Source organism: Neoarius graeffei, chromosome 9 (assembly GCF_027579695.1).
Source record: "Neoarius graeffei isolate fNeoGra1 chromosome 9, fNeoGra1.pri, whole genome shotgun sequence".
Taxonomy (NCBI): Eukaryota; Metazoa; Chordata; class Actinopteri; order Siluriformes; family Ariidae; genus Neoarius; species Neoarius graeffei.
This window is the reverse complement of record NC_083577.1, coordinates 58,111,595-58,135,801: the sequence shown is the minus strand read 5'-3', so window position 1 is coordinate 58,135,801 and position 24,207 is coordinate 58,111,595. Positions and strand designations below refer to the sequence as shown.

The 24,207-nt window shown below is 39.4% G+C and overlaps 4 protein-coding genes across 10 annotated transcripts; 1 reads left to right on the top strand and 3 right to left on the bottom strand.

The window, feature by feature from the left end:
- Nucleotides 1-736: 736 nt before the first annotated feature.
- Nucleotides 737-6,136, top strand: LOC132891864 (gamma-crystallin M2-like). Of its 4 annotated transcripts, none has more exons than XM_060929929.1 (3): nt 737-751; nt 5,532-5,774; nt 5,861-6,136. In XM_060929929.1, exons 1-3 carry the CDS (start codon nt 737-739, stop codon nt 6,134-6,136), a joined length of 534 nt encoding a protein of 177 aa, XP_060785912.1. The 4 variants fall into 4 exon arrangements, with proteins under 4 accessions (XP_060785912.1, XP_060785914.1, XP_060785913.1 ...); XM_060929931.1 differs by lacking the exon at nt 737-751 and adding an exon at nt 3,918-3,926; XM_060929930.1 differs by lacking the exon at nt 737-751 and adding an exon at nt 5,394-5,402.
- Nucleotides 6,137-8,530: 2,394 nt separating this feature from the next.
- Nucleotides 8,531-9,476, bottom strand: LOC132891865 (gamma-crystallin M2-like). Of its 2 annotated transcripts, none has more exons than XM_060929933.1 (3): nt 9,468-9,476; nt 9,126-9,372; nt 8,531-8,796 (listed from the first exon to the last, which is right to left on the bottom strand). In XM_060929933.1, exons 1-3 carry the CDS (start codon nt 9,474-9,476, stop codon nt 8,531-8,533), a joined length of 522 nt encoding a protein of 173 aa, XP_060785916.1. The 2 variants fall into 2 exon arrangements, with proteins under 2 accessions (XP_060785916.1, XP_060785915.1); XM_060929932.1 differs by having other exon boundaries at nt 8,531-8,803; nt 9,130-9,372.
- A 1,843-nt stretch (nt 9,477-11,319) lies between these two features.
- Nucleotides 11,320-17,118, bottom strand: LOC132891863 (uncharacterized protein C2orf80-like). The gene is made up of 8 exons (XM_060929927.1): nt 17,059-17,118; nt 16,868-16,949; nt 16,342-16,418; nt 16,124-16,211; nt 15,960-16,037; nt 12,017-12,104; nt 11,823-11,929; nt 11,320-11,509 (listed from the first exon to the last, which is right to left on the bottom strand). The coding sequence occupies exons 1-8, from the start codon at nt 17,097-17,099 to the stop codon at nt 11,441-11,443; spliced, it is 630 nt and encodes a 209-aa protein (XP_060785910.1). The 5' UTR covers nt 17,100-17,118; the 3' UTR covers nt 11,320-11,440.
- Nucleotides 17,119-17,212: 94 nt separating this feature from the next.
- sgo2 (shugoshin 2) lies at nt 17,213-24,128 on the bottom strand. Of its 3 annotated transcripts, XM_060929925.1 has the most exons (9): nt 24,046-24,128; nt 23,143-23,232; nt 22,068-22,243; nt 21,741-21,818; nt 21,608-21,641; nt 19,740-21,470; nt 19,401-19,658; nt 18,186-18,294; nt 17,216-18,067 (listed from the first exon to the last, which is right to left on the bottom strand). In XM_060929925.1, exons 2-9 carry the CDS (start codon nt 23,201-23,203, stop codon nt 17,968-17,970), a joined length of 2,547 nt encoding a protein of 848 aa, XP_060785908.1. In that variant the 5' UTR covers nt 23,204-23,232; nt 24,046-24,128; the 3' UTR covers nt 17,216-17,967. The 3 variants fall into 3 exon arrangements, with proteins under 3 accessions (XP_060785907.1, XP_060785909.1, XP_060785908.1); XM_060929924.1 differs by having other exon boundaries at nt 17,213-18,067; nt 19,401-21,470; XM_060929926.1 differs by lacking the exon at nt 23,143-23,232 and having other exon boundaries at nt 17,213-18,067; nt 19,401-21,470; nt 24,046-24,121.
- Between the last annotated feature and the right edge of the window lie 79 nt (nt 24,129-24,207).

Genomic DNA, 24,207 nt, shown 5'->3' with positions numbered 1-24,207 from the left:
CATATATTCAGGCATTCAGGTTTAAAGTTCACAACCTTTGTATGGTCTAAACATGACAATTGCTGCAAATTTTAATGTCATATTACTATTTATTTGCCAAACACTGGAACAATAAAGCACAGAAAATAACCAAATGATGGCAAATGCTGCATTCAGTTTAATTCAATTTTATTTGTATCATGCTTTTAACAATGGGCATTTTCACAAAGCAGCTTTACAGATATCCTGATATAGATTTAGATTTGCCCCAAAAGAGCAAGTCAGAGGTGATGATGGCAAGGAAAAACCCTCTAAGATGACATGAGGAAGAAACCTCGAGAGGAACCAAACTCAAAAGGTAACCCATCCTCTTCTTTGTGACACTGTATAGTGAAAATATAAATAATTACACTTTTACAACTGTATACTATAGAGTCAAGCAGTGCTAAGTGTGTTGGAAAGATCTTCACTGTAAGCATCAGGGTCATTTTTTTATTTCAGTAGAATTTAAGCTTTAAGTTATCCACTGTACAGTGAGCGAGACTTGAGCAGTTTTTGCAAATGTTGACTTGTTTTAATGATTATAGCAATTTAAAGCCTTTCTAGGTGCTTTTCCCCTTGTAAGCACTGCCACCGTATTAGATGTCTCCATCTATTTGCCCTACTTTTACACTACAGCAGGGGTGTCTCCATGATGACCTTGCAGGATCCCATCTCAACTGCCAGCTAATTAACACATGGGCCACTGTGTTAAATTATGGCCACACCCACTGTGTTAGTCCATGTTTGATTGTAAGACCCCTGTGGTATTGAAAACCACACTTTACAGATCCAAACCCTGAAAGAACCAATATTAAATAAATGAATGAATGAATGAATACCTCATGGGTTTTATGAGGTGTGATAAGATAAATTACAACTTTTTACCAAATTCAATTTTTGCAACTTGAGCAAATTGTCACAAAACAAATGTGGGATTTTATTTGTAATTTAAAACAATAAATTAATGCCAAACACTGTGATTATATGACATTACTCGATAAATTATCATTAGATTTTTCTGCTGCTGATTGGCTGGAGTAGGAGATATATTTAGTGTACTGCATTGAGACAACTTTTATAACTAAAGGAAGCTTCAAGGCTCACAGAAATACTATACAATACAATATCTACAAAGACCTGCCTTTTAAATAGCCTACATACAGTGGTGCTTGAAAGTTTGTGAACCCTTTAGAATTTTCTATATTTCTGCATAAATATGACCCAAAACATCATCAGATTTTCCACACAAGTCCTAAAAGTAGATAAAGAGAACCCAGTTAAACAAATGAGACAAAAATATTATACTTAATCATTTATTTATTGAGGAAAATGATCCAATATTACATATCTGTGAGTGGCAAAAGTATGTGAACCTCTAGAATTAGCAGTTAATTTGAAGGTGAAATTAGAGTCAGGTGTTTTCAATCAATGGGATGACAATCAGGTGTGAGTGGGCACCCTGTTTTATTTAAAGAACAGGGATCTATCAAAGTCTGATCTTCACAACACATGTTTGTGGAAGTGTATCATGGCACGAACAAAGGAGATTTCTGAGGACCTCAGAAAAAGCTTTGTTGATGCTCATCAGGCTGGAAAAGGTTACAAAACCATCTCTAAAGATTTTGGACTCCACCAATCCACAGTCAGACAGATTGTGTACAAATGGAGGAAATTCAAGACCATTGTTACCCTCCCCAGGAGTGGTCGACCAACAAAGATCACTCCAAGAGCATGGTGTGTTTTAGGCCCTGTCCACACGGCAACGGATTCGGGTGACTCCGATACAATTGCTTATCGTTTAGGCCTGGCGTCCACACGGCACCGGCGTTTTGAGTGCCCAAAACACAATCTTTTTGAGAACGGGTTCCAGGGTGGAAAGATCTGGCAACGTTGCCGTTGTGAAGTCGTCTGGATGAGTAGAACGGATTTGTTTACGATGACGTCACAACCACATGACTGTGAGTGCTTCACGCCGGGTAGAAGTGTAACGAATATCACCAGGAAAAAGCCTTACAGAGCACTAGTGAGAGTGAAACACGAGCTTGGATATTATTTTATTATGTTCAGTGTTAGTTCACAGTAGTAATGCAAGAAGCAGAATAGTGACAGTGAAGCAAAAACATGCAATTGTACAAACACTGCAGCTCTACAGCAAAATATTCATTTATGAAATGGTCTGATTCTTAACACCAGTAGTGCCAATGATCTTCTCATTGCGATGTGAGTTGTCAACAAATCCTATAACTTGGTTCATGAAACGCGCTTACAAAATATTTTCACTGTGAATATTTGTGTAATGGTGCAATCCCACCAGCAAAAATAGGGGAAAAAAGGAGCGATCTCACCTCTTCAGATGTTGATTTAAGTCCGACAATACATTCCTCAAAAAGGGCATAGAGGAGCAAATTAATCCAATTTATTCCGGACCATTAAAGACGCTGCCTTCCGCGTAGAATCATACGTCATCCTCGCCGCCATATTGGAGAGGTCAAAGCGGAGAATAAAGATTAGCTGCGTTTAACTGTACCAACAGGTTTACCGTCCAAACGAGATCATATGGGATTACCTTTCACAGGTGAGAAACAGCAAATTAATCCATCGGTGAAGTCACAAAGGACCCCAGGGTAACTTCTAAGCAACTAAAGGCCTCTCTCACATTGGCTAATGTTAATGTTCATGAGTCCACCATCAGGAGAACACTGAACAACAATGGTGTTCATGGCAAGGTTGCAAGGAGAAAGCCACTGCTCTCCAAAAAGAACATTGCTGCTCGTCTGCAGTTTGCTAAAGATCATGTGAATAAGCCAGAAGGCTATTGGAAAAATGTTTTGGGGACAGATGAGACCAAAATAGAACTTTTTGGTTTAAATGAGAAGCGTTATGCTTGGAGAAAGGAAAATACTGCATTCCAGTATAAGAACCTTATCCCATCTGTGAAACATGGTGGTGGTAGTATCATGGTTTGGGCCTGTTTTGATGCATCTGGGCTAGGATGGCTTGCCATCATTGATGGAACAATGAATTCTGAATTATACCAGCAAATTCTAAAGGAAAATGCCAAGACATCTGTCCATGAACTGAATCTCAAGAGAAGGTGGGTCATGCAGCAAGACAATGACCCTAAGCACACAAGTCGTTCTACCAAAGAATGGTTAAAGAAGAATAAAGTTATTGTTTAGGAATGGCCAAGTCAAAGTCCTGACCTTAATCCAATCGAAATGTTGTGGAAGGACCTGAAGCAAGTAGTTCATGTGAGGAAACCCACCAACATCCCAGAGTTGAAGCTGTTCTGTACGGAGGAATGGGTTAAAATTCCTCCAAGCCGGTGTGCAGGACTGATCAACAGTTGCCGGAAACGTTTAGTTGCAGTTATTGCTGCACAAGGGGGTCACACCAGATACTGAAAGCAAAGGTTCACATACTTTTGCCACTCACAGATATGTAATATTGGATCATTTTCCTCAATAAATAAATGACCAAGTATAATATTTTTGTCTCATTTGTTTAACTGGGTTCTCTTCATCTACTTTTAGGACTTTATCTACTTTTAGGACTTGATGGGTGGCACGGTGGTGTAGTGGTTAGCACGGTCGCCTCACAGCAAGAAGGTTCTCAGTTCAAACCCAGCAGCCAGCAAGGGCCTTTCTGTGTGGAGTTTGCATGTTCTCCCCGTGTCTGTGTGGGTTTCCTCTGGGTGCTCTGGTTTCCCCCACAATCCAAAGACATGCAGGTTAGGTTAATATGGGACGGCCTTGGGCTGAGGTGCCCTTGAGCGAGGCACCTAACTCCCAACTGCTTCCTGGGCACTGTTAGCATGGCTGCCCACTGCTCTGGGTATGTGCGTGCTCACTGCTTCAGATGGGTTAAACACAGAGAGGAAATTTCACAAGTGTGCGATGAATAAAGTTGTGCTTTCTTTTCTTTTGTGAAAATCTGATGTTTTAGGTTATATTTATGCAGAAATATAGAAAATTCTAAAGGCTTCACAAACTTTCAAACACCACTGTAAATGGATGCCTATAAGGAGGTCTGAATAAACATGGGTTTAATATATTTGTTGAAAATGGCTTGCTGTAGGTCTCCACAGATGTTGTTTCAGCACCTCTGCCTGCAGCAGTGGAGCCTCTGGATAAGTACAGGGCATGATACAAATCACCAGAGTCATCAACATGGTGTACTTCATTGTACTGTATCAGTTTATTTAGGGAAAGTGTTGAGTTGACTGGCAGCCACCCAAACAAGGTTTTGTTAGTTCTCTTTATTCTCTCTCTCTCTCTCTCTCTCTCTCTCACACACACACACACACACACACACACACGGGTGTGATCTCGTTTTTATTTTCTGAATTCTCTTTTTCATTAATTTTATGTTTCATAAACTCTTCTAATTCTGTTAGAATATGTCCTTTTTTTTAAAGAGTGCATTAATAAACACTAGTAGAATGTTTAACCGCTAGAGGGAGATGTTGAAACAGTCGAATAGAAAAACCTGAAAGGAAAGAAATATTCTGATGATAAGAATCACACAATCCAATCCAGAAGTTATCACTGTGACTACAATTACAGAAATATAACTTAATTATGTGTCAGCTTTACATATAACCTTTGTCTAATCAGTGATATAATCTTTACATCTTAATGTAAAACTGATCACAACTAGTTTAGGGTTTAGGGTTTCTTAGCTTCCTATAAGGGTTCTAGTTCAGAGCCCTTTCTAATAGGGAAACAGACTTTTGAAATGTCCAACATAGAACCAGTAAGGGTTTCCCTAGAGGTCCAAGCCAAGAACCTTTAAGAGGTCTAGATTTGAGGGGTGTTGTTTGTTTGTATGTATGTATGTATAATAATGGAAATGGTAAGGAGGAGAGTGTTGGACATGCAGTGTGACCGAGAGATTTCTGACTGCAAACTCAACATAATGCATGTAAAGTGGTTCTTTAAAAAAAAAAATTAAGAGGCATAAAAAATTTAAGATTCAGAATATTTAGTTTTTCAGATCCATGCAGGGGGTTGCACAGGGGTGAGGTACATGATGTTGGTGCTTTACTGCTCTGGGGTCCAGGGTTAACCTTTTGGTTTAGTTTGGGTTTTGCATATTTTTCCTGTATCTGTTTAGAATCCATAAACGTGTGCTCTGTTATGACATGCATCCACACAAAGGGTTAACGAATGTCGTTTAATTCTTTGTCAGAATGAGCAAATGTAGTGCAAATACCTTTTGTTGCTTTGTGGCAACAGAGCATTCTGTTGAATAAAAAAGCTGACATCAGAAGTTAATTGATGTCACTGTCAATGTGGCTTATCTGAAACGATATAAAAGAGTCACTGTTAATCACTGGCAGTGTTGAAGTGATACGCTGCTAATCCATCACTATGGGAAAGGTAAGCCTACCAGCTCCTGTTTTTTTATTCAATCATATGCACTTATAATCACAACTGCAAGCGAAGACCTAATTAGGTTTAAAAATGTTTGATTAAACATACCATCTAACAAAAAAAAAATGGTTCCAGATTATCTTCTACGAGGACAAGAACTTTCAGGGCCGTTGCTATGAGTGCAGCAGCGATTGTGCTGACCTATACTCCCATATCAACTGCTGCAACTCCATTCAAGTAGAAAGTTGCTACTGGATGGTGTATGAACGGCCAAACTTTATGGGTTACCAGTACTTTCTCCAGATAGGGGAATACCCCGAATATCAACGGTGGATGGGTTTTAATGACTGCATCAGATCCTGTCGTATGATACCTCAGGTGATCCTCATTGCATAATAGAAATATATTTATAGAAATATTGTTTATTTTGTATATATTAAGATTAAAATGTTTTTCATCCCTAGCATCAAGGGTCTCATAGAATGAGGATCTATCAGCGTTCTGACTTTGGTGGACAGACAATGGAGTTTACTGATGACTGTCCATCTGTATATGATCACTTCCACTTCAATGACATCTATTCCTGTAATGTGCTTGATGGATACTGGCTGTTCTATGAGCATCCCAATTATAGAGGCAGACAGTTTCTGCTGAGACCTGGTGAATACAGGAGATACAGTGACTGGGGTGCCATCACCCCAAGGATTGGTTCCATCAAGCGCATTATCTTCTCAAACTGAGTGGCTAAAATTTTGAACAGTGGAGTTTGACCAATAAATTTCAATTTATTGTTTCTAAATTGATTTTTTTTTGTTATTTGGTGAGTTATTGCTGTCCTGCAGTTAATCAAAACATCCATCCATTATCTGTAGCCACTTATCCTGTTCTACAGGGTTGCGTGCAAGCTGGAGCCTATCCCAGCTGACAATGGGTGAGAGGCGGGGTACACCCTGGACAAGTCGCCAGGTCATCACAGGGCTGACACAAACAACCATTCACACTCACACCTATGGTCAATTTAGAGTCACCAATTAACCTAACCTGCAAGTCTTTGGACTGTGGGGGAAACCGGAGCACCCGGAGGAAGCCCACGCAGACATAGGAGAGCATGCAAACTCCACACAGAAAGGCCCCCGCCAGTCACTGGGCTTGAACCCAGGACCTTCTTGCTGTGAGGCAACAGTGCTAACCACTACACCACCATGACGTCCAAAACAGTTAAAATTCATTTTCAAAATCAAAAGGGTAATTCTGTCTAAGGATAATAATGATTCTTGACTGGAAAATGTTACAAACGTATTTATAATCAATAGTGTATCGATTATAAAGATTATAAAAAAGAATGAACTGTTCCTAAATTTAAAACAGAACAACATAAGTCAGGGTTTTAAAAAATATATATATTTACAAAACCAACTTAATACCCCTGCACTCTCAGAAAATAAAATACATTATTATACCTTTAGGGGTACAACGGCTTGTCGCTGGGGCAGTACCCTCTAAAGTACTTATTTTTACTCTTTATATACTGCTTGGGAACATATATGTACATTTTTGTCCCTAAAAAGGTATACATAGTTACCTTGAGGTCTAGTAATGAGCCCTACAGGGTACATTATTGTAGATTGTACCTTGGGGGACAGAAATGGACTCCACTGTACCCCTATTTCTGACAGTCTGCACTATTAATGATCATTGCTAATTCCTAGTGTCTTTGAACATTTAAAAAAAAAAAAATCCTTCAGATTCACCATAGAAATGTGACACCCCCCCCCCCCCCTTCTTCTCAGGTGAATGCAAAGTAATAAACATAGATGTTTTCTAGACTTAGTTTTCATTATTTAATTTTACATTATAGTTATTCTTTTTATTTTTAATATCATGAAAATGGCCTCTTAAAAGTTCCAACACCCCTACTACTGCAATACTACGAATAACCAGTATAGTTGCCTTTGGATAATCTTCTTGGGTGAGTGCAAAACAGAAGGCAGCTGCATTGATGCCTGTGCCGTCTTGTTGGTTGGTGTCTTGGTAGTATTGACCTTGACAAAATAAATAAATAAACAAATAAATTGTGGTATTAATGATATGAAACAATAATATTTGGTGATTTGTTTATTCTGAGTAGGTTGGTTGTATATTGCAGGCTGGGCATCCGAGTTTCCCGAGGGGGAAACAACAACAACAACAACAATAATAATAATAATAGTAATAACAACAACAGACCTGATATTGTAGTACTTGACAAGGAGTCCAGAAAGTGTTGCATCATAGATGTGGTATACCCATTCGACACAATAATTTATAGTAAAGACAAGGAAAAGACTGAAAAGGGTCTGGAAGTTGAAAGATGTCAAGATTGTTCCAGTTACAATTGGCGTACTGGAAACCCTCCCAAGAAGTTTTAAGAAATGGTTGGAAGAGATAGAGATGGTTAAGGACATTGAGCTGATGCAGAAGTCAGTTTTGCTGGGATCAGCAACAATAATCCGCAAAGTTCTAGACAAGGATGGAAGGACATGGGATGCGGTACCAAAGGCCATGGGAAGTGGCTTAATACCTATCCCAAGAATACCAGCTTGCTAGGTTTATTCTTAGCTTGCTGTGAATTATCTTTTGCATAATAATAATAATAATAATAATAATAATACATATTTTATGCACAGTTTGAGACTATCAAATATTACTGAGTGAATTAAATATTTATAATAAATTATGCATTTATTTAGAATGTGTCTATATGCACATGAATTACACAGACAGTTAAAAGTTAATATCAAAGCCAGTTCAAGTTTGCAGATGGAAACTAAAACAGTAACTTTCTTTTCCAGCACAATTGGACAAATTTTATTTCATATCACTATTTGAGTTGGGTGCTGTTTAATATTGATAATTATTTAATATCACTATATTTATGCTTTATGTACATATTTATAATGAACAACTTTTATTGTTAACATTACAGTTTCAAAGAATGGTGATTATGGTCATGAAGATAACACTGCACCATTAAAAAATATACTTTCATTATTATTCATCCTGCTTGTCAATCAATATGTTATCTATTTGTAAACAAATCATATAACATGGACTTATATGAAGGAATGAATACTCTTTAATAAATAGAACAATACTTAAAAATCAGTGATGCGTCTGAAAGAGCCTACAATGGAACAAGTAGCACACCAGTCACGATATCTCCTGTACTGTCCAGGTTTCAGGAAGTACTGCCTGCCTCTGTAGTTGGGATACTCATAGAAGATCCAATAGCCATCCAACACTTTACAGGAGTAAACATGGCGGTGATGGAAACGGTCCGAAACAGAGGAACAATCATCCATGAACTCCATCATATGACCATTAAAGTCAGCCTTTTCATAGAGTCTTAGTCTGTATGAGCCTCTGTACTGAAGTCAAATAAAAGAATGTATTCAGAATATATGATACACAATAAGAGATCGAGATAATTTATTTTGACCACATAACAGGTTTTGAAAAATGAATTTGCTTTGCATGCGATTTGAAATATGAAAGATTACATTTTAAACAAAAAAAAAAATTACTGTACCAGAGGGAAAATTTTCAAATGGCATTTCTATATTGTTTTGATATTCTTCAGATACCCTGATCGACCAAATGTTGTGATTTTATGTGGATGGGTTATCATTACATGACTTTTTCATACAGTTTCAACTTAAGTCCACAGTATAGCAGAATGATAAACAAAGCATACCGGTGGAATTACGCGACAGGATCTGATACTGCTGCTGACACCCATCCAACTGTGGAAGCCAGGATAGTCACCTTTTTTCATGAAATACTGGTGACCTGTGTAATTTGGCCATTCATAGATCATGAAGCAGCCATTTTCCACTCTGATGGAGTTACATTGGCTGAAAAAGGAGTGTAGATCTGCGCAGTCGCTGCTGCACTCATAACTACGGCCTTGGAAATTCCTGTCCTCGTAAAAAATAATCTGGAATATAAAGCAATGGTCACATTATTCATAAGAATAATGTAAGGCAGTTAATGCATTAGTTTAATACAAACAATGGTACAAAAATATCCCACCTTTCCCATGATGTCTGTTGGACAGATTCTGTTTCCAAAGCTTTTTATCCTCGTCTTCACAAAAAGTATTATCATTTAAATCAACAGAACAGCATAACTATAGGGGACTGGCATACTGACCATTGTTCTCTAACACAATGTTGGTGCTGTAATTTGAAGCAAGAATACATAACTGCTAGTTTTTTTTCACATACATAGACAAAGGGAAAGGACTGGTGTGGTCTCCACTAGTCCATGTTACAATAGTAACCGAACAATATGGAATGTACAAGTTGCATTAGAAATGCTGCGTGACAGTGAGACCAGGTACTCAGGCCCAACCCACATGGATGAACCACATGCAAACAATCTGTTTTCCAGACTTCACAGCATTTAATGAACGTTTACTTCATTTTGAATTGATTCAAGTATGTATTCTGTTTCTCAAGTGAGAAAAAAATAGGTTAGTGAGAGAATGACTGCTTATAGCTGCTATCGTGTAAGTGTAAAAGTAATGTGTCATTCATTACTAATTAAAAAGAAATGTATTCATAGAGAAATTGCTGTGGTATAAGAGAAATAAAACACTTTGGGAAGTGCTGTTATTTGGAAAAATAAACCATTCCAAAAGAACAAGAGAACAACCCAAAAATGACTGTGATGCATCCATCATGCATAGTGGTCACTGTACAAGCCTGTGGAGGCAGTGTTATGATCTGGGGTTGCTTCAGTTGGTCAGGTCGAGGTTCAGAAACTTTATGTGGCAATAAAATGAAGTCAGTTGATGACCTGAATGTACTGAATGACCAGGTTGTTATCCCATCACTGGATTTTTTCCTTTCCTGATGGCATGAGCATAAAATTAGGGACCAAATTGTGAGGGTGGTTAATGAAGCACCAGGAATCATTTTCACACATGAATTGGCAACCACAGAGTCCTGACCTTAACCCCACTGAAAGTTTTTGGAATGTGCTAGAGAAAACTTTATGGGGTAGGTTCAACTCTCCTGTTGTCAGTACAAGATCTTGGCAAAAATTTAATGCGACTTCGGATGGAAATAAAAGTGGTGACATTGTCATGGCGAAGGTGTGTAATAATCAAAGCTAAAAGTGCTCCAACGAAATATTATAAATGTTAGATTACAGTGAAATATTAAAGTGAATAAATGTACAGATCAATCTATAAGAAAAAAACCCCCAAGTGTTTCTAGAAAGGAGGAGAAAAGTGAATTTATAGTATAGGAAACAAAGTTGTTTGAAATAGTTGCTGGTTATAGCAACAATACAGCTCAACACAATCACTCCTCAAAAACCAAAAAAGAAAGATCAATAGGTATATATTGTACATGTTTATAAAATGATATCAGACCCCATAAAATCAGCATGAAAAGTCTATTTTAAAACATATGTTCCCTACCATTTTTTTTTAGCTGCCTGTCGGCATCAAACCGGGTGTCGTGCCTGTTTTTCCAGACCAGAAACTCTCCATTTACAGAAAAAAAAAAACTCTCTCAGCAGATCTTTTCAATTATATTACAATCATGATTCTGTTAACCACAATAGTCAAACAGGAACATTAGAGTTTCCAGCAAAAGCTGCTCCATAGCAAGCTACTGGAAAGCCTCGTCAGGTGAAATGATAGCATGCTGATTTCTCATGGAATTATATTTTTGTCTGATGTGCTGAAATCGCACAGACTGTTGTTTATTTAAAGTATTTAATTCTAGAAAGAAGAAACATTATCTGCCAGTAGAACAAAACCATTTTAAGCTTGAAATTAGGAACAGTCAAAAAATAGGAATAATTAATAAATGTCACTTTTTGTATATATAATCATGTTGGCTTTTATTCACATTAGTAAACATGAGCCAAAACTTCTAAAAAGGTCAAACTGTAACCAAGGTTGTTTTTTTTTTTTAAAGGTAAAAATAAAATCTAAAAGCTATACAGTAGTAATAGAATGCTTTAAAGACTAGTTGCTGGATGGGTAGTCTTCAGTCCTGCTGCGATTCCTCAGAGCCATCATACTGCTTTGCTTGCTCTTTCAATGAATCCTCACTGTCCTGTACACAACAAAGTACAGATCATTAACTAAATGGCTTAGGTTATGCCCTTAAACTCCTAGAACTTATGCATGGGCTCAGTCTGGTACAAGACCCAACCCATGGAGTTACAATACATACATATAGTGCTGTATGACGATACCTGCATTCAATTTGTTCAACTGTGTTTGCTAAATACTTCATATAGTCATTATTGAATGATTTGATTGATAATGAATAGCTGAATAATAAATTAGGTTTATGGCTGACAGAAATGTATCAAATGAGAAAAAGAAGAAGCGGTTTATTTAGTGGCAGATTCTGAAGGACTTGCACTGAAAGAAGACAGAGAAGAGGGGATTGGGGAGGGCTCCTTCAGCTTCTCCAACCCTGCTGATGCTCCTTTATTACGCAGAGTATTCCACCTTTTCAGCATCTGAGCTGGTAAACAAAATACATTGTTCTGTGATGCTCACATATCAGACAGTGACGGAGAATAGGAAACACACAGTGTCGTACAGTACTTACTGTGTTTTCTTGAACGATCTACTGCCTTAAATGAGCTGAGCATGGCAAATGGATGATAGGACAAGGAGAATGGATGAATGATGTTGCTCTGTGGAAATCGCAACAGCAGTGGAGGTGAAATGATGCAGTAGTTCCCTACTCTGGTCGTGCTGGGTCAGACTTCAGCACAGTTCCCCCCCCTGCATGAATTCAACTCACCAAGTTGTAAGCAGGGTTTGCAAATTTAGTAGGTGTGTAAATAAACAGAGAAAATCACCAAACTGTGCTGGACTCTGGCCTTTCCAAAGTTAAGCACCCCTGTTCTACAACATAAAACACTGATAAACAATGTCTAATATTAAATCAAATTGTTGAATTATATATTTTGATACTTAATATAATTACTGAGGGCGGCACAGTGGTGTAGTGGTTAGCGCCGTCGCCTCACAGCAAGAAGGTCTGGGTTCGAGCCCCGTGGCCGGCGAGGGCCTTTCTGTGCGGAGTTTGCATGTTCTCCCCGTGTCCGCGTGGGTTTCCTCCGGGTGCTCCGGTTTCCCCCACAGTCCAAAGACATGCAGGTTAGGTTAACTGGTGACTCTAAATTGACCGTAGGTGTGAATGTGAGTGTGAATGGTTGTCTATGTGTCAGCCCTGTGATGACCTGGCGACTTGTCCAGGGTGTACCCCGCCTTTCGCCCATAGTCAGCTGGGATAGGCTCCAGCTTGCCTGCGACCCTGTAGAACAGGATAAAGCGGCTAGAGATAATGAGATGAGATATAATTACTTATACCACAGTTATTGGATCCTCAAATCTAATTAGTCAGAAAGTACTGATTACTTTTCTATTACCCCTTTTCCACCAAATCAGTTCCAGGGCTGGTTCGGGGCCAGTGCTGGTGCTGGTTCACAACTCGTTCAACTTGCGAGCCAGGTGAGAACCAGTTTGCTTTTCCATAGCTCGGGGTGCTAAGCGGAGCCACGTCATTACGTTGCTGTATACGTCAGTTACGTCGCTGTGTTTGTATAAACCTTGGCACAAACATCGTAGCAACAACAACACGGAGAAGCAGCAGCAACAACAATAATAAATGACTTCGCGTTTGTACAGCTGCTGCTTCTCGCCGCTTGAAAATGGCGACCTTTCGCGATCTTGCTATTGTTGTTGGTCTTAACAACTCCGCCCCCCCCGCTGACGTAAGCGGTTCTTTCCTCTGGCCCAGCAAAGAGTTGGTGCTAGCCTGGAACCGGTTTTTCTGGCCCCAGAGCCAGTTCTTTGTCAGTGGAAACAGAAAACCTGGTTCCAAACTAAGCACTGGCCCCAAACCAGCCCTGGAACTGCTTTGGTGGAAAAAGGGCATCTAACAGCACAGCTCAGACAGCAGTGCCTTCTGTAATTCAAATCACAGGTTTATATTAATAGGCTAATTCTAATATATTCTTGTTTCTATAGTAACAGCTCATTCACAGGAACATGTACAGTGTCTTGCAAAAGTATTCATCCCCCTTGGTGTTTGTCCTGTTTTGTTGAATTACAAACAAGAATTAAAATGGATTTTTGGAGGGTTAGCACCATTTGATTTACACAATATGCCTACAAATTTAAAAAGGTACACTTTTTTTTTTTATTGTGACACAAACAATAAGATAAAAAAAAAAACAGAAATCTGAAGTGTGCATAAGTATACCCTTTTGTATGAAACCCCTAAATAAGAGCTGGTCCAACAAATTCACTTCATAAGCCACATAATTAGTTGATTAAGATCCACCTGTGTGCAACCAAAGTGTCACATGATCTGTCACATGATGTCTGTATAAAATCAGCCTGTTCTGGAAGGACCCTGACTCTGCAACACTACTAAGCAAGCAATATGAAAATCAAGGAGCATTCCAAACAGGTCAGAGACAAAGTTGTGGAGAAGTATAGATCAGGGTTGGGTCATAAAAAATATCCCAAACTTTGAATATCCCAGGGAGCACCATTAAATCCATTCGAGCAAAATGGAAAGAATATGGCACCACTACAAACCTGACAAGAGAAGGCCGCCCACCAAAACTCTCAGATCAGGCAAGGAGGGCATTAATCAGAGATGCAACAAAGACACCAACGATAACGCTGAGGGAGCTGCAAAGATCCACAGTGGAGATGGGAGTATCTGTCCATAGGACCACTTTAAGCCATACACTCCACAGAGTGGGGCTTTATGGAAGAGTGGCCAGAAAAAAAGTCATTGCTTTAAAAAAAAAAATCATCACGTTTGGAGTTTGCCCAACAGCATGTGGCAGACTCCCCAAACACATGAAAGAAGATTCTCTGGTCAAGTGAGACAAAAATTGAACTTTGTGGCCATTATGGGAAATGACGTGTGGCGCAAACCCAACACCCTGAGAACACCATTCCGACAGTGAAGCATGGTGGTGGCAGCATCATACTGAAGGGATATTTTTCATCTGCAGGGACAGGAAAGCTGGTCAGGACTGAAGGAAAGATGGATGGCACTAAATACAGAGCAATTCTGCAGGAAAACCTGTTTGAGTCAGTCAGAGGTTTGAGACTGGGATGAAGGTTCACGTTGCAGCAGGACAATGACCCTAAACATGCTGCTATACTGTCATACACTGGAGTGGTTTAAAGGGAAACATTTAAATGTCTTGGAATGGCCTCATCAAAGCCCAGACCTCAATCCAATTGAGAATCTGTGGCATAACTTGATCACTGTACACCAATGCAACCCATCTAACTTGAAGGAGTTGGAGCAGTTTTGCCTTGAGGAATGGGCAAAAATCCCAGTGGCTAGATGTGCTAAGCTAATAGAGACATACCCCAAGAGATTTGCAGCTGTAATTGTGGCAAAAAGGTGGTTCTATAAAATATTGACTTGGGGGGGGGAAGATACCAATGCACACTCCAGATTTCTGTTTTTTTTCATCTTAATTAATTATTGTCTGTCACAATTTAAAAAAAAAAAAAAAGCAGCACCTTTAAAGCTGTAGGCATGCTGTGTAAATCAAATGGTGCTAATCCCCCAAAAAATCCATTTTAATTCCAGCTTGTAATGCAACAAAACAGGACGAACACCAAGGGAGATGAATACTTTTGCAAGGCACTGTACAGCAGACACTACATAATTGAATAATAATCAGATCAAAAACTTATTTACCAAAAATGTATAAATCATTAACATGAAGCTTTATACAAGGTGAACTGTATTAATATTTATGGAGAAACATGGGGATGTTGTAATTGTTGCTGCGTTTTCTGCTGCGGGAGTCGTCATAACAGGGGACTTTTAGTTTTCTGTTTTGTTTGTTTTTTTGTCTGAACTTTTGTCTTGTTAACTTAATGTTTATAGCTAGTATAGTGCAACTCATCTTGCAAATGTACCACAGAATTAAATGATTAAAAAGTATATGTTCATTAATCTCATCATCTCTCGCCGCTTTATCCTGTCCTACAGGGTCGCAGGCAAGCTGGAGCCTATCCCAGCTGACTACGGGCGAAAGGCGGGGTACACCCTGGACAAGTCGCCAGGTCATCACAGGGCTGACACATAGACACAGACAACCATTCACACCTACCAATTTAGAGCCACCATTTAGCCTAACCTGCATGTCTTTGGACTGTGGGGGGAAACCGGAGCACCTGGAGGAAACCCACACGGACACGGGGAGAACATGCAAACTCCACACAGAAAGGCCCTCGCTGGCCACGGGGCTCGAACCCGGACCTTCTTGCTGTGAGGCGACAGCGCTAACCACTACATTAATAAATAACCCATAACCATTAATAAATAAAAATAGCTGATATAAGAAGAATAAAATGTGCTCTCATTGGGAAATAATTAACTTCAGGGCTGTATCACACCTCCCATCATTCATTTTTACTAACACAGCATGCCGTGTTGTTTTATTTCTTAAATTGTGTGCAAACAATGCACTTTTTGAAATTCTCATAAATTTCTTTACTTTAGTATGTGGATGAGGGCAGGAGGCAGATGGCTTGCAGCTATACAGCGACAGGATCTCATTTACAGGTAAGCTGTTCTGAAATGAAGAAATACAAGTATTTATTTTACTGACATGGTTATCAACATGAGACTTTTATATATAGATCTATTCAATGAACATACCAAAAGCATCCCTGCAAAAGATGAGAGGATTATTGCCTCTCTTTCCAGTCGATTAAAACAGTGACTGTGGCCAGGACTGATGGCTCCTCTGTATAGACAGTTCACAAATAAACATGTGCCAGCAAGGGTAGAACTGCAAAAACACTCAAGCTGCAAAAACAATGAGTGGTCTAAAAATTTTACTTTTTATCAGTCATCACACAAAACGCATTACTCACATAAGTTCATTCACATCTGGAGCCATTTTCTCATTCAACCACCATAAAGCCACACTTATGGCTAAATCATAATGAGCCTGTATATAAATATATAGTCAGACATAAAGACAGTTGCCACTGTGATTTTACTCAAAAAACAAAACAAATAATCTCTATTTCATTTGTTGCTAGACCTGCTACCTAAAATATTGTGAATCACCAAAACATCTCTAGTTCATTTAACGCCAGAGAAATCATTGGGACCGTGCCAGACTGATTGCAAAGGGAATTTACAGAAAGAAAGGGGAAAAAAAACCCTGTGGGAGATTCAAGACTGAAAGTGTTATTGTATCTGTATATCATTTTATACTTATTTCTTGATTACTCATTTCAAGTTGGAACACTTACATATTGTATCTTTAGCAGCGATAGACTTAATAGCATTTTCATACAGAAAGTTCCCTCTCTACACCACCAACATAATACGGAATATGAAACCTCCTATATACTAAGTAGATCCTTCTATTTATTTAAATCAGATTCTTACCAGATCGTCCAGCATTGAGGAAGAGCCTTTCCCCTTGGGGTCAAAGCCATTTTCCCTGAGCTTTTGTCCAATATAATGACCACTCATAAAATAAGAAAGATATTGTTTTTCACAATGTATGTTTTGGTGATTGCTGCATCAAATATTATATATATTTTTTTCCAGTATTGATGGCCTTACAGGGGACTTACAGCAGGGCTTCAATGTTTCGCTTCACTTGTCTGGTTTCCATGTTTCACATCACCGACAAAACAATCAGGACTGGATCAGAAGGACATTTATTTCTAAATGTGCACACTGAAATAATATCAGGGGCAGGAAAAAAAAAAAAAAGCACTGTCGGCGAAAATTATAGAACATTTATACATTCATATTTCAATCTCCAATCATCTCTTGGTTATTCTATATCCAAGAGCTATAAACAGACAATGCAAATGCGAAATCTGATTCTGTTTTGAAGTTCAGGTCTATGCATATGACTTAGAATTCTAAAGGACATCTGTGAAGACCAACACAAAACAGAATTTACAACTTGTGTGTTGAAATGTGTGTAAAGCATACATTCTTCCAGATCAGTATACAAACAGTTGATTAGTCTGGAAAACAAAATGAATACCACTTGCAAGAACATGAAACTCCACAGGTGAAGAAATAAGTCTGTTAATCTGACTGAAATAATAAAACAGTCAAACTTACCAAATGCTCCTGAACACATTCAACACAAGTTTAAAAAGGAAAAAAAAACAAAAAGGCTCAGAATTTAACCACTTGTTACCGTGTAAAAGACAACTCTATTCTACAGCGACCATACACGTCTCAGGTGAACACTATCTGAATTATTCATTCACTACCTGACCGTCACGTCAATACTTCACTCACATGGCAACCAATAGAGAGATGGGATTTCACAGGCCATGTAACCAGTGTTCTCCGAATTACCCGGTAATGAGAAGTCATTTAAATGATATAAATGCTGATGCAAAAATATATGGAAATATTAAAAAAACAAAAAAGGAAATACAAATCAACACAAAGGTTCATAAAGGTTAACTGTATAATGTTAACTGTACAAATTCTATTTACAAATATGGATAACGGGATTATTCCGTGTTTTTCTGAAATCTTTTCTTCTTTTTATCTTTAAACACTGGAGAACTTAAAAATCTGGTATCTGAGAACTTGTCCCCACGCCTCATTTTGCTGTAAAATGAGAGAGAGAGAAAAAAAATACTAGTAAAAAATAAAAGCAATGGGAACCTTACAATGCAGCCAGAACTAAAACATTTCATGTATGGAAGTTCAACAAAACAATTCTCACCAGTTGAGAGGCGGTTCCTTGTATGACACAGGAGCTGCCTTCCTGCGCGATCGGCTTAATGGATTCATTGCCAAGTCTGTGTTTGTTAAGCTCTTCATTACCCTCCCATCTATAATTTAAACATAAAATACATTAACTATAAGTAAAAAATGTAGCACAAACTGATGACAGAATTAATCTTATTCTTAATAACAATAATAATACTTTTAGCCTCCATTCTCTCCCATTTTAGCCATTTGTCAATTTCCACCCACCATGAAGCCCTCCCCTATCCAGGCTTGTAGTACTCGAGTCTGACTCGTGCCCTAATTTTAAGGACTTGTGAATTGACTCTGACTTGGACATTAACTGCATTCGGACTCGTAAATTGGAGACAAGGACTCAGATTTTTTCTTTACTTTTTGTAACATGCAGTAATAATTTGGCAAAAGATATTTATATCTGCATTAACTTTTATACTAATTTTGTGCAAGAGAATGCACATTCACCTGTTCATACGTAATGTTCAGGAACAAACTAAAGTTAATGGCGCTAAAATGCCTGGAGAGAAGCCCCTGGGATTGTCCGCTTTGCTTATACAGACTTCTCGTTTAGTGGGGTGCAAAAAAAAGAAAAAAAAGTGCACTGCTACGTGTTCCATATGAAGAAGAACTATCGAGGAGACGACAGGGACAATCTCGAACTTCAATTGTGAAGCTTGAACTTCAAGCTATCAATGTGTTTTAAAGAGAGAGTGTGAGAGACAACTGTCATTTGTGTTGGACTCGCCTCGGAATTTTCTTTAATGACTTGGACTTGAACACTGGGGACTCGAGACTGGACTCAGACTTGAGGTTTAGTGACTCGACTACAACACTGCCCCTATCACACGACAGCTACCAACAGAGAGCAAAGGCTAGCATGTGCTTCCCGAGACACCTGAAGCCATCCAAGCACAGATGAACACAGTGAGTGGAAGTGCTGACTACCCTCTTTCTCATACATGAGCTCACAGACACCAACAATTGACTAGTGCTGTTCTGATTGACGGATGGTTTTATTCTCACTTGTATCTCACCAAGATAGCATGGCCAGTTACACTCTATTGGACTCCTGGTCATGAATGACTATGGCATCATCAGGAGTCAAATTTGCAATCTCCAGATGAGAGGCCGAATACTTTTCTGCTGCAACCCTCAGGAGCCCCATCTGACATGTTTTTAAAGCGATAATTACCTGGAGATTGGTGGGACACTTTCCACCCAGGTTCCTCGTAAATGTCCATAGTTCGTGATGAAATCTCTCGTGTTTCCTTCTGGTTAGGGACAGGACTGTTAGGATTGTCATGAGTAAAACTCTCAGTGGAGCCAAAATCGAGGGATTCCCATGGAGGCCTTTCCTCAGAGAATAGCTCACTGTGTTTCTGCCCAAGCTGCTCTGCTTTTCTTGTGGTTGACTGGCTGTCACTTTCATGATGAGGAACAACTGTCCTATCTGTAACAAAAGAAATCTCACTTTCCCCATTTGTAATTAAACCCTCTTCATTGCTGCTGATAACCAGAACATTTTCCTTACCCTTTAACTGCAAATCACAATTGGGCAAAAAAACACAAGTTTCTCTGCGCTTGCGGTTTTGGACATTGTGATGCTTCAGACTGACATCTTTCAAATTTATGCCAATGTCATTAATGGTATCCAAGTCATCATTATAGTCAAGATGTCTCATACGAGTGCTGTTCGTGCCCCCAGTCTCAATTCCTGGCTCACCCTTAAAGGCTTCCTCAAGAGCAGAAGAATTTAACCCTTTGGTTAGCTCCTGTAATACATTAGTGGACGTGCAGTTTTGCTTTACATCATCACCAGGTACTGAAATTTCTTTGGGCAAGATGTCACCAATTTGAGTAGAGGTATGCTTGTGTCTTCTTCTCTTTCCTGATGCATTTTCTGTTGTTGCCAAATTCTTCTTTCTTCCTTTCATCACCACTGTCTGGGGCTTCTTGGCTTTAGTGTGCGTTACTGGAGAATGATCAGATGAATTTTCTAAAAGCTTTTCATCACGGCCCTTGACAGCCTTTGAATGTTTAAAAAATCTTCCGTTTTCAGGTATGTGCTCCGATTGCTGCCCCTCATTCATCCCTGAGGAACGCTGTGTGCTTTCCAAAATCATTTCATTTGCAGTTTCCGGAGATGTGACATCCGTGTGAATGTCTAATGTACCATTAAGGTCGTCACTGCAGTCAGATACCTGACCTGGCTGGATCACATATGTTCCTCTGTTTCTCAAAGTATTGCATCCTTCTGTCTGAGAGTGTGACGGAGTTGATTGCTTGCTTTGACGGTTTTCTCTGTCGACCGAGATTTCCGTGACATCACTGTGAACATCGATTAATTCAGTGCTCCCCTTTACACTTTGATCCACACCAAAATATGAATCTTTAATCTTCCTGCTCTGTGGTTTTGACTTGTGTGGGATTATGCATGTTTTCCTGTTTCTTGCACTGTTGTTCTGGGGTTTCAGCATTTCGGCTTCATTTTCAGTGCCTTTGTCTTTAGGTTCATTAAAATCATAGAAAATTGGCTTGCTCTTCTTATTTTGTACTACTTGGTCACTGAAATAGTCATCCAAATCATCACTGGCAGAAATAAAGCTGGACTCATGTGGAGAGATTACATAAGTTCGCCTTGTATTGGTATATTCTGCAATGTGTTTTTGAGAATTCAATCGCCTGTTGCTCTTTGTGTAACGAGAGGTGACATGAGTCCTTTTGTGTGCAGTGACTGCTTCTTGCTCCTCATGCAGAGGCTCTACCTGCTGAGACAAACTCTCCTCTTCACTGCTGCTAGTGAAAGTGTGTGTACTTGTTTGGAGTGGTGTTTCGCAGGACATATTCACGGTTGTATCCTGTAGACAAGCTGACTCCACTGCTGCTTCATCATAATTAAGCACAATGCTCTCTCTACCCCTTGCTGAACAAGAGTTACTGTTTTCTCCCATTCTTCTCTGATTATCCTTACAGTTTTTCTTTGGATTGGTCTGAACTGTAACAATTTCAGAAACATTGTCAACTACAGTGATCTCCATCTCCGAGTCGTACAGTGTATTCGGAGGTGCTGTACAGTCAACCTCTGGACTGGGAGGCTTATCCTTGCTTTTCAGTGAAAAACCATAAGGTTGATGATCTTTCACCATCAACGCATTTCCACCAGGGTCCTGGACATTCTTCTGTTGCCCACAGTTGGATAGACCAATTCTGTTTTTCTGCCCAGGTAACAATGTAGTTAAATCTTTCTCAGTCTGATAAGAATCTATAAATCAAACACACAAAACACCACTTTACAGCACATTATCAGACTATGAGACATGGTAATACACAAAAAAGTACAGTAGTTGCTTAATGGTGCACAGAGGTGTCTGTTTCACATCATTTAATGAATCTTCATACCTTCCATTATCTCTGTGTCCAAGCTCTCAGCACCCTAATATGAAAATAATAATAATTTATAATAATAAATTGCAGCTCCTGCAAAGATACTATTGTACATTGACCACATACAGATTAACTAGTAATGGATTACCTCTTCTTTGGAAATAAGGTCCACTGCCTTAGCCATGCAGTTGATGGCGTTATTATAGAACTCACGCAGAACCATAAACTATAGATTTGAAAGAAGAATTGACCATTATATTCACGCTTTCCATTAGCCTTCACAGGAGATGACTTTTGGTCAGATCTGATGGTCATTTAATAATAATAATACAAATAAAGAATTATTTGCAAAAGCCAAATTGGAACACAAAGATTGGATTGAGAACCTTAAATGTAACACTTTTAATAAAAATAATCAAAATAAGCCTTTAGCATCATTGCACCTGTCCTTCCTTGATGAACTCCAGAGACTCACCATTTGTTTATTTTTATGACGTTGGGTGGCAAGGTCAAAGCTCAGGCGCTGCACTTCTTTCTGTAAACGCACTGTTTCCATCTCAAGCTGCTTAGATTTCTGTTTCTGAGCGACCAGAGCCAAAGCAAGGGCCTTGTTGTTGGTTTTCAAAGAGAGCTTGAAGAACGATGACGTGTCTGAAAGAAAACAGAATCAACACTCAGATAGGTTAGGTTACACGACATAGAAGACAAGGCGTCGTAGTGGTGCACTGGGCATCGTTGCTACCTCACAGCTTCTGCGTCTCTGGTTCGATACTGGACTTGGATTACTTTCAGTGCAGAGTGCCACCTTGTGGGCTTCTTGCCACCTCCCATGCTAATGGGTGGATTGGTGACACTAAATTTGCCCTGGGTCAGAATGTGCATTTGCATGTGCATGGTGCCCTGAATTTGACTAGCATCTCATCTAGGCTGCATCCTTGACTTGTACTCAGTGTTCATGGGATAGGTTCTGAATCCACAAAGACCCTGGTTTGGATGAAGCTGCTACTGAATATGAATAAATGAATATAGAGCATTCAAGGTATGTTATATGGTCATGAGCTTTGGGTAATGACCGAAAGAACAAGATCGCAGATACAAGCGGCCGAAATGAGTTTCCTTCGCAGGGTGGCTGAGCGCTCCCTTAGAGATAGAGTGAGAAGCACAGTCACTTGGGAGGAGCTCGGAGTAGAGCCACTGCTCCTCCACATCGAGAGGAATCAGCTGAGGTGGCTCGGGCATCTCTTTCGGATGCCTCCTGGACGCCTCCCTGGGGAGGTGTTCCAGGCATGTCCCCCTGGGAGGAGGCCCCGGGGAAGACCCAGGACATGCTGGAGGGACTATGTCTCTCGGCTGGCCTGGGAACGCCTCGGTGTTCTTCCCGAGGAGCTGGCCGAGGTGTCTGGAGAGAGGGAAGTTTGGGCTTCCATGCTCAGACTGCTGCCTCCGCGACCCGGCCCCGGATAAGCGGAAGAAAACGAGATGAGAAATACGAGGTGTGATAAGACATGCAAGATCAACCCCAGACAAACGAACAAAGATGGAAATCTTACTGTGAATTTTTGTCTTTATCTTGGCAGCAGTCTGATTTAGTGTGTTTGGTTTCTTCTCCATTGCCAGTGAAAGAGTCAGTGCAGTTCAGGCTGCATGGTGGAAATGATGATTGTTAGATAGTATTTATACATAACCGTTCAAAAGTTTGGGGTCACTTTGAAATGTCCTTATTTTTGAAAGAAAAGCACTGTTCTTTTCAATGAAGATCACTTTAAACTAATCAGAAATCCACTCTATACATTGCTAATGTGGTAAATGACTATTCTAGCTGCAAATGTCTGGTTTTTGGTGCAATATCTCCATAGGTGTATAGAGGCCCATTTCCAGCAACTCTCACTCCAGTGTTCTAATGGTACAATGTGTTTGCTCATTGCCTCAGAACGCTAATGGATGATTAGAAAACCCTTGTACAATCATGTTAGCACAGCTGAAAACAGTTGAGCTCTTTAGAGAAGCTATAAAACTGACCTTCCTTTGAGCAGATTGAGTTTCTGGAGCATCACATTTGTGGGGTCGATTAAATGCTCAAAAAAAATGTCTTGACTATATTTTCTACTCATTTTACAACTTATGGTGGTAAATAAAAGTATGACTTTTCATGGAAAACACAAAATTGTCTGGGTGACCCCAAACTTTTGAACGGTAGTGTACGAGTTAACGTTTACACTGTCAAGTGCTAGCAAAAAAAAAAAAAAAAAAACAACCCAAAACTGGCTAATCCAGGCACTTGATTGGTTATTACTTCTAAAAGTCTAGCTAGCTACTGCTATTACAGGCTTGATAAGTTAGTTAGCAGCTGAGTTGATACAAACGTTAATTAACTCATTAGTAAACTAGACATTTGAGTTATAGGAACTGTCAAAAAAACAACTACAACATTTTTTTTAATATTATACACAAACCTCAGCTGAACACTAATGTCGATTCAAACCTAAACAGTACCGCCGAAACTCCAAACTCCTCTTCGTCGCTTCTGCGCGCTCTCACACCAACCGCCGAGCGCTCTCTACTGCCTCCTACGACACGACCTGGAATTGTCCTTAATTTCGGGATTTTCTATCTTA